The sequence below is a fragment of the Drosophila hydei genome, unplaced genomic scaffold (assembly GCF_003285905.1).
Source record: "Drosophila hydei strain 15085-1641.00,03,60 unplaced genomic scaffold, DhydRS2 tig00000361-arrow-arrow-pilon, whole genome shotgun sequence".
Taxonomy (NCBI): domain Eukaryota; kingdom Metazoa; phylum Arthropoda; class Insecta; order Diptera; family Drosophilidae; genus Drosophila; species Drosophila hydei.
In genome coordinates, this window is record NW_022045717.1 from 751858 (window position 1) to 762500 (window position 10643).

Below are 10643 nucleotides of genomic sequence, written 5' to 3' on the forward strand. Positions count from 1 at the left end.
TATATTATTTAATTGTTAATTCATTCATTAATTGTAGGCTTACTAAAAATTGTTAAGGTTTGTTTCCTTTTAATCAGCTATGTTGCTTCTCGAATTATATCATTACGTTCTACCACTACGGCCCGAATAGGCTTAAATGAACAACAGCTTCATATTCGCTTGTTTCTCTGCTCTTCAATGCTCCTCTGCTTTCTTTTGTATTAGTTGCCTTTTTCTGTTCAGTTTTTAGTTTAGGTTTTCTTTTAGTTTTAGTTTAGTTTAGTATTTAGTAAGTTTACATTTTAGTATGTTGCTTTAATATTAGTATTATTTGTTTGCTTGTTTATGTATCGTATAAGGCTAAGACGTTTACTAAACTAATCTCTTGTATTTGTATTTGCTTTCGTTTTTGTTTTTGTTTGTGTTTTTCTTTATATTTTACATTTGAAATATTTTACAGTTTTATCGCGCTCCCTCAATTTAGTTAACAAAGTGTCGACAACAATTATTTGCTAAAATGCCAGCGCCTGGTTTAAGGCTACATCCATATGTAAGTTGTGGGGCGGGGGCGTGGCGGGGAGGGCTGTTAAAATGTATTAGTTATGCATAATTTGTTTAAAGGTGAATGCATGTGTAGATTGGGCATACGAATAGTAAGGAAAATCTTTTGCATTTCTTTGTTTTAATTCTTGTATCTTTATTTTTGTTTTCATTATATATATATATATATAAATATATATATGTATATATATTTTTTATTGATATTTTTCTTTCTTCATTAAATGCTAAAATTAATTATAGAAAAAAAAAGTTATATATATATATAGAAATATATGTATATATATATAGTTAAAAAAAAGCTAATTTACACAATTATAAGTGACATCTTTTAAAGGGGTGCAGTGTGGGTGGGGTAGGTAAGGGGGGTTGATTTGGGGGCATAACAACATAAGTATAGTGACGCGTACTTGAGGAAGGAGTGTATCGTAGGAGCTTGTGTGCTATTATAACTTGTATACATGTCTATGTTTAGTATAAGTTGTTACGTAAAAGAACTCTCACACACACACGTGCGCACTCACTCACTCAGACGCACGCACGCACACACAAACACAAACACACACACACACACTTACACTTATATTTATTCTCCGCCTTATATATATATATTTATGTATGTATTTGTATATACAAAACAGAAGAGAGGGAAGTACAGTACACTCGCAAATACGTATTGTATGCGGCCCCAGGCAACGCATATAACGTTACACAACACTACAGCTAGGTTTCGACAATATGCAAATTGTAACTAGATTTGTGTGCATATATTCTATTTACGTGTCATTTACTGTTTCAATTTTCATCAGTTTTGCTGTCTGTTTGTTATTGGTGAACGCTGAACGCAGAACATCTTTAAGCCACTCTGGTTAGAAAGACATAGAACGAAAGAGCAAACATTACTTTAATGGAGTTTTAGGCTATTTTGGTCTGTTTATGGACTGGCCATCGCACAACTAAAGAGCTTCATGGAAGTACAATATAAAGTTAAGAACTGGAATCGGAGACTTTATTGCTACATTGCTACATTCGAATCTGGAGCCTAAGTTCAAGTGTAGAAAAATATATATATTTATATATATATATATATATATATATCTCAAGTTGTCTCCATGTCTCACCAATGATTTGGGCATCAATAATATTTCTATGGCAGCTATATGTATATGCTATAAGCTATATATGCTTGTATGTATGTATGTGTGTCTCTAAGTTTGTATTTTGTGTGTTTCACTAATTTAGTTTGGAATTCGGCGTTTGCGTGGCTTTACGAGTACAAAAAACAGTTGCAAGTGCAAAGTAAACAGTTAACATTTATCTAAGGCTCTCAAGGAATTGCTATCCGCATATTTGACATAAAAGACAATTGCTACGAACCCAATTGCGGGTTCGATTTGTATATTTTGTATATTACACATGTTTTTGGGGCGTGGGAGGGGGCTGCTCGCGGGGGCGGGATTAAAGTAAAAATATGTGCGTGTGTGTGTGTGTTTATGCTATTTGCTATACAATTTTGTGTTTGTTTTGTTTTCTTTTCGTCTTGCATTTATGTGATGTTTCAGCTTGTCTATTTCTAGGGGTTTTCTATTTGAACGAACGCACACACACACACACACATACATACGCACGGATGCACATACGTGCGCGCGCACACACACACACACAGGAAAAACATTGCGTGTCAATTTATGAATTATGTTTTCTTTTCTTTTGTTTTGTTGTTACATAAAAAATTTCGTTGCTACTTAAAAACTAATTTTGCACTTATATATATATACATATATATATAGTATATAAGATGTTTGTGTATTTACCTATGCATATGCGTGTGTGGGTGTATTTATACGTATATATCAATTATATGTTGTTAACATTCTGTTTCGTTTTCTTTCCTTTTTAATTCTCTATTATTTTTGTGCACATACACTCTGTTGCGTGTATGTGTATGTAAGCGTGTGTGTGTGTGTGCAAGTAACTAAAATATAATATAAAATCTAAGTGGATGCTCTTGTTGCTTGTTTATGCACTTAATAGTTTAAATTAGTTAACAAGTATAAAAAAAATTAATTGCTCTTAAACGTAGAATTTAGAACCTTATCGCCTATAGATAATCAAATATTACAATGCATGTATCAATAATAATAATAATAATAATAATAATAATAATAGTAATATTATATTAATAATATTGTTTAAAAAAAAAAGAATTTGTTTTTTTTGTGTGTTTTTTGTTGTTTTGTTTTCGTTTTATAACCAAAGGAAATATGCCTTTTTCTGTTAGTGTTGTCTGTATATGCGTGTGTTTGAGTCTGTGTGTGTGTGTGTGGGCGTATGTGTGCGTGTGCGTGCATGTGCTACTGCAACAATCCTTACACATTTGAGACACACATGCATGCATACATATGTACATTAGTAGTGGTGTATATACGCTCTATGTATGTAATTGTAGTTGTTAACGTAATTATAGTTACTTCGAACATTGCTTATGTTTAACAATTATAACATTGTCGATGTTGTTGTTTTTGTTGTTGTTCTTGTTGTTGCTATCGTGTGTTGCTCGTCCAATATTTGCATTCTTACTGATTTATGTTGTTGTTGTGCCAGCCTAGCCTTGCTGTTGTCAACGCTTTAGTTGTCCTCTTATCTGTGTTGTCACTGTTATTGTTCTTGTTTCATTTGCTGCTGCTGCTGCTGCTGCTACAATTAGTCGCGGTGTTTCCTGTGGTGATGCGATCGCCGCCTGTGATGCGAATGCAATTTGTGGGCACCGCTGTGGGACTTGCTGTGGGTTCTGGTATTGGACGACGCAGCCGTCGCGGCCGTTGCCTACAGCGTCTCCTCAAATGCAGCCATGAGATCGCTCTGCATGTTCATATCAATTTGGCCAGCCATCTGCGCACATAATAAATATATATATTTTAAATCGAGTTCAAATTTCATTTCAATTTTAGTCCCGCCTGCCTCTGAGCTGAGCGCTTAATGTAGTATTAAAACAATATTAGCAATAAAGTTAAGCCGACTTCAATTGATACGTTAAGCGCTCAGTAGCTCAGCTGCTTGGCTGTTTCTGTCTATTTACCGCCTCGCGTCTGCGTCTCTCCTGTTCGGCACGTCGCTGCTCCGCACGTTTGACGGCCGCGCGGTCCTGCGGCGATTGCTGCGCTGGCGAATTCTGTCCCTGACCCGGCGACGCCTTTATGTCATCCATACGCGATATCTGCGGCTGAGCATCATGCACGCTTTTACTACAAAATTGAAAGAAGAAGCAGAAGCAAATAATGAATGAGTTGCATGGATAACAGAGATTTCTCGTTGACCACTAACCGTCCACTTTCCAAGGCACCCAGTGGCGAGGCAGCCAGCACTGAGGCGGAGACCGCTGCGGTTGCTTGTGCCGCTGCCGCTACAGCTGCTGCCGCATGCTGAGCCAGGGCATTGCTGGCGGCCTGGTGGCCATTGCCAGAGGCAGTGCCACCAATTGACGCACCACCAACAATGCCTACATTGCTGCCGTTGCTGCCACTAGCAGCACTGCCGCCACCGCCGCCGCCACCGCCTGCACCGCTGCTGTTGCCGCCGCCTTGGCTGCTTGAGCCGGTGCCAATGTTGCCGCCAAGGCTGCTGTTACTGTTGCTGCTGGCCGCACCGCTGCCGATGCCACCGCCGCCACCACTGTTGCTATTGCTGCCGGCATTGACCAGATGTCCGCCACTGGCGCTGCCGCCACTATTGGCGCCGCCACCAACAGCACCGCCGCTGCCGCTGCCGGCACTGCCAGGTCCATTGCTGTTGGCCGAATTGCTGCTGTTGTTGCCGCCGCTGCTGCTTCCGATGCGCGATGCATCTGTGGCGCTGCTGCTGGCTCGATCCCGTTCGCCACTGCTCTGCGATCCGGATTGTGCGCCCGAATTGCCGGCATTGGTGTTGCTGTTGTTGTTGCTATTATTGTTGTTGTTGCTGTTACTGTTGCTGCTGCCGGCGCTGGTTGGATTGACGGCCACAATGGCGAGCGCTGCAGCTGCTGCAGCAGCAGCCGCTTGCGTTGCTGACACCGCAGAGGCAGCAGCAGCAGCAGCAGCCGCGGCTGACGCGGCCGACGAGGATGAGGAGGACTTGTGATGCTTGCGCTGCTGCTGCTGCTCCTTCTCGGCAGCCTCCTTCTGGTGTTTCTTCTCCTTCTCGGCCGCTTCGAGCAGTTTGAGGCGATCGCGTTCTTTGGCTTTGTTGCGGAATTGCTGGAACGAGTCCATGGCCGGCTTCAGCTTGCTAGACGTTGTCGCCGTGTTCTGCGGTGAGCTGGCCGATGCCAGCGACGACCAGGAACTGGCATTCTTTAGATTCTGCTCAACAGCCTTGAACACCTGGAAGCCGGAGTGTGAACCAACGCCGTGCATCTTCAGATCGGAGGGCGATTGCTGCGGTGGCAACACTTTCTGATGGTGCTGCTGCTGCTGCTGCTGTTGCAACTGTTGCTTGTCGGGCGGGCTGGGCATCATCGATTCAATGGGTTTCGGTATGATTAACATTTTGTTCGCCGCCTGGCTCCCGCCCTGCTGCTGAGCTAGCTGCTGCTGCTGCTGCTGTTGTTGTTGCTGTTGTTGCTGCTGCTGCTGCTGCTGTTGGTGATGATGATGATGTTGTTGCTGTTGATGGTGATGATGTTGCTGTTGCTGTTGCTGCTGCTGTTGTTGCAATTGCTGCTGCTGTAATTGCTGTTGCAGCTGCTGTTGCTGCTGCTGCAATTGCTGCTGTTGCTGGTCACCATCCTTGAGCTTGCCACCCGCATTGCCCATCATCATGGCCGCCATCGGCATCACATGATCCAGCAGGCTAGACGAAGACATATTGAGATTATCAAAGCCTGGCATCCCACTAAAGTCGGCCACATTGTAGCCATTGTTGTGCGCCTGCTGTTGCTGCTGTTGCGTTTGGTGGCCATGCGGCTGCTGCTGCTGCTGCTTCTGCTGATAGGCAGCATTTGCCATGTCCAGATTAAAGATGGTGTTGTTCAGCAAATGGTTGCCATTCATGCCAGCCACATTGTCCACGGTCTTTGTCAGCAGCTCGGCCATGTAGTCCATTTGCTGTTGCTGCTGTTGCTGCTGCTGTTGCTGCTGCAGGGCGAATTGTTGCTGCTGCTGCTGCGTCTGCTGCTGGTTGCCGCCTGGCTGCTGCATCAGATGCGCCTGGTGGGCCATTAAAAAGTTATCCGTCAGCGACGATTTGCCCGTGGAGGAGGCGCTAAACTCCAAGGAGGCCAGCGACTGCTCCACGGGATCATCGAATTGCGGTATCTGCTTAAGGCCAGCGGCCAGCGAGGCGCTCGACAAGCTATCATTAACGCCCATGCCGGCATTGTTGTTGTTGTTACTGTTGCTGCTATTGTTGTTGTTATTGTTATTGCTGCCGGTGGACGCGAGCGCCGCCGTCAGCGCCGCATGATGCTCGCTCATCTCGGGCTGTTTGTGCAGATTGCTAGCAATCCGTATGCCACCCACACTGCCCGCCGCCTGAGCCGCAGCGCCAGCTCCCGCTGCTCCGATATAGCCAAGCGGTGGTATTCTATTACCCGCCGCCGCAGCAGCCAGCCCGTTCTTGTGATGGCCAGAGGCATGCAACATACTGGCAACATCGAAGCTGCCGCCACCCGGCGCTGTCTTATTGTTGTTGTTCAGCATGGCCGCTGCAGCCATCGGATTGGCACCGCCCAAGAGGTTAGCTGAACGCACGCACACAATTCACGAACGCAAATGAAAGGTAAATGAGAACGAGGTGAGGACATAGTTTAGTCAGATTAGTCACAGTGTGAGGGACAATGAAGGCGGCTCTACTTACTCATTTGTGCTGTGGGCGTGTTGGCCGACTGCATAGAGGACAGCATATGATCCACTTGGTCCAGCTGCATTTGCATTTGCTGCTGCTGCTGCTGTTGCTGCTGCGTCGTTGGCAGACTGCTGAGCAAATTGCTACCCAGGCTGGGATTATTATTTACCTGCAGCAATCAAAATGAGAAACACCACAAACAGTGAGTGAGTGACAGAGTGTGAGATGGAGAAGGAACAGAAAGAAATTAAAATTGTGGACTGCGCCAAACACAAAATAGAAGAAACTTTTATGTTTGCCAGTCACTGGCAGCTGTCAAAGGAATCTGTTCTCTAGCCATATCCAGGCAAATGTCAATCGAAGACATTCAAGCTGTAGCTAAAGCTCAGCCTATTTTCATTAAATTTTTAAAAATACTTAAGCTCTCGAGTCGACGATCTACTTTTGCTCGCATTTAACTCTTACTCTTATTGAGCTCTATGAATTAAGCAGTTTCTATATAAGCACATAGCACAACAGGTAAACAGTTCACAAAACGATAAATTACACTGGGCGCATTGTTGGGGAATGTTAATTAAACATTAATTATTAGTTATTAATTATTTCAAGGGTCGAGACTATGCCAATCAATGAGTTTTGTATTATAATTTGCTTGTGGAAGCAGCAGAAACGTGGCCGATTCAAATAATTATGTCTGTCTATCATTCCGAACCCAAGTCAAGTGGATATATGCATATATATCTATATATATATCTTAATTGCTGCAGCTACTTACATTGCTTCCATTCGAATCACGTGACTTTTTCTTGCGCGGTGGCCGGTCGTCGGCATCGCCTGAAATTTTACGATATTTACGATATTAACAAATTGTTTAAGGCATAAAAGAGTTAGTTTTCAGTTTTGTTGTTTAAAGCGAGGAAAGTTTGGGTTTAGTTCAGAGAGAGCAAAGGAAATCGAATGTATAAATCAAGTGTGAGTTTTGTGAGTGGAATCAAAATAAAAAAGCTACTTGGGAAAATATTAATTGAATTAGAATAAGAATTAGAAGTAGAATTAAATTGAATGTGAACTCATATGCACACATATATATATATATATATATATATATATATATATATATGTATATAACTATATATATATATAAATATATATATATATATATATTAATAAATATATATACATATATATATATATATATATATATATACATATATATATGCATATCTATTGATGTATGTGTATATGAGTTATAACAATATATATGTATACGGTGTGTGTATGTTGTGTGTGTTTGTGTGTAGGAAAAATACCTCGATACAATTGTGGAGAACGCTGAAACCAATGTGAAGCAATTGTCGTAACCATTTGGGGGGAGGAGGAGTTGGGGAGGGAGAGGGCGCGCAGCCTTTGCGGTTGGGTAGAAAAATGTAACAACTGTCTCTACCCATACCGCCTCTCTCTCTAACTCTCACGCACACACTCTCTCTTTCACTCTTTTCTGTCTGTCTGCCTCTCCGCCCACTCCCTCTCTTTCTCCACTCTCTCTCAATCCTAAACTCTGTAAGTAAGAAAAGCTGCACGGCAAAGAGGAACGCAACCAAAGCCAGCACTCGAGCGGATCATCTCATCAACCAACCTTTGCTCTTTTTATATATATATATATATATATAAATATATATACATGTATATATATATGCATGTATATATATATATATATATATATATATATATATATATATATATATATATATATATATATATATATATATATATATATATATATATATAAAATATATATATATATATATATTATTATTATTGTTTTATGACTTCTTTCTTTTATAGAGTATATTATTTGATGTTTGTTTTGTATAATTTTTTAACGACCAAAAAAAAAAAAACAAAAAGAAACTGTACAAAAAAATCTTGTTGGAAGAATGCAGAAACACAGTTGTTAATTTTTTTTGTTTCTTTTTAATAAACATTTTTCATTGTTGTTGTTGCTTGTTGTTGTATTCATTGCCATTTTAGTTTTGTTGTTGCGCTGCATTTTGTTGTTTTTTTTTCATTCATTTTCTTAAACATATTATTAATTGTTTTTTTTTTTATATATTTTTCATTCTTTTTTATTTTTATTTTTCTTAGCAGCTGATTTTTAATATTAAATATTATTTTTACTATAAATATTTGTAGATATAGGTATAATGTGTGTGTGTGTGTCTGTGTGTATTGGTAAATTTTCAAATAATTTATGCGTCTTTATGCTAAGAGTGTGTGTGTGTCTGTGTGTGTGTGTGCGTTTGTTGTTTGTTCTCCTCTTCATCTTCTGCTCTGTTTTTCCTTTTAAGTTTTCCTGCCCTATTTGTATGCCTTGCGTCGCCTTTAGCTAAGATTTTTACTATGTTATTTGCATTGATTTTATTTTATTATATATATATATATATTTCTTTTATAATTTGGCTGGCTTTACATGTGAGTGTGTGTTAGAAAAAAACATCGGACTTCCTTATTTTTGTTGTTGAAACCAAAAATGCATTATTTTTTATATATTTAATTTTTTTATTTTTACAAGACTTGAGCGTGTTTACATGTGTGTGTGTGTGTGTGTGTGTGAAAGCTGTTTTGGTGTTTGTTTCTATCATTCTTTCCTTTTCTCTTTCTCTCACATATTCGTGTTTGTTTTGTTGTTTTTAGTCTTCTTCTGCTTGCAACTAGAAAACAATTTTTTTTTCTTTTTTTTTTTGATACATAGGCAGCTAAATAGTTTAAAAGGCAAAACCAAACTAACGTAAATTAAAAAAAAAATAGTTATAATTTGTTTGCGCATTTTTTCGGCATTTTTGGAATTAATTATTATAATTATTATTACTAATAATTTTTTTTGAGTAACAGCAATTAAAAAAAATATATATATCTTAAGGGCATATAAAAATGTATTTTGTGTGTGTGTGGTGTGTGTTTATATGTGTGTGTGTTATCTATCAGCAAAATACAAAGCACACGCTCAAAAAAAAAAAAAAATATATATATATATATATATTTACATATATATATATATTTATAAATAATTTTACTTTTGTTGTTGATGTTGTTTTAGTGTTTGAAATAATGTTGAAACATGTTTTGTTTTTATTTTTATCTTTATGTATTTATATTATTATTGTTGTTTTCTGCTTTGCTGCTGTTTATTTAGTTTAATATTAAAAATTTATATATTTAAATTTATTTAATGCAATTTGTTGTTTACGTTTTAATTCATTTCTATATATTTTTGCTTTTTCATTTTGCTCTTTTTTTGCTTGTTTTTTTTTTTTCATTTCATTTACTTTTCTTTTTTTTTTTCATTTTTTGTTTTGTTTTTTTTTTTTTTTTTTTGAAAAAACGTGCAAACAATGTGTAAAGGGGAAAGCCGACAGCCGAAAAATAAATAATAAAATGCGATTTCAAAATACATTCGATTATTCGTTTTCATTAAACCTTCTCTATGTAGATGCGCGCACATATGTATGCACACACAGCTAATCGATATATACATATATATGCATGTATGTATGTAAATGTATGTATATATATATATATATATATACACTGCCTGGAGTCCAAAAACAAACTCCATGCTCGACATTTTAACTAGAACTTGACTTGGGTTTTTCATTCTTTTCTTTTCTCTTTTTTTAAATATATATATATATATATATTTATTTATATATATAAATATTTTTGTTTTGTTTTGCAGTCTGTCTGTGCGGTCTGTAGATTTGTGTTTTTTTTCGTTTTAGTTTTTTGTTTAACTTTTATTTTGGTTCCGGAAAGTCTTCAGCTTCCTCGATTTTATTCACTTTTAAATTTAAATATAGTTGGTGTTCTCTTCTCTTCTCTTTGTTGTTGTTGTTATAGTAGTTGTTTAAAAATGTATTGCTTGTTTGGTATATACACATATAAAGTACATAAGTAGATCGTCTCAGCTCGCTGCTTGTGCCTCGTCCTGCTGCTAAGTCTACAAGTTATTTTAGTATTAACTATTTTACGAATTACTCTGCTTCTGCTTCTTTTTATTCTGACTGTGTGTGTGTGTATGTGTGTGCATGTGTGTGTTTGTCTCTGTGTGTATTTGTGCTTGCTTCAGTTAGATTCTTTTGTGGAAGTAGTTTTCAGTTTTATTTCAAGTTGGAAGAGTTCATCAGTTAAAACACAAATTAGAAAACGTTTACATTAAGCGATTAATAGTCAATGTACGGTAAAAAAGAGGTGTTCGACAATTAACATACAACAAAATTTGATTT

General features: G+C 38.2%; 1 protein-coding gene across 13 annotated transcripts in view; it reads right to left on the minus strand.

Moving 5' to 3' along the window:
• Nucleotides 1–2755: 2755 nt before the first annotated feature.
• LOC111604058 (homeotic protein female sterile) overlaps nt 2756–10643 on the minus strand; it is a 26710-nt gene continuing 18822 nt past the window's right edge. For all 13 annotated transcript variants that reach the window (XM_030224138.1, XM_030224139.1, XM_030224142.1 and 10 more), the window contains exons 9-13: nt 7136–7194; nt 6373–6529; nt 3862–6256; nt 3617–3782; nt 2756–3429 (exon numbers count right to left, since the gene is read on the minus strand). In XM_030224138.1, the coding sequence (XP_030079998.1) occupies nt 3364–3429; nt 3617–3782; nt 3862–6256; nt 6373–6529; nt 7136–7194 (2843 nt within the window). In that variant the 3' untranslated portion in view covers nt 2756–3363. The remainder of the gene's footprint in view (nt 3430–3616; nt 3783–3861; nt 6257–6372; nt 6530–7135; nt 7195–10643) is intronic.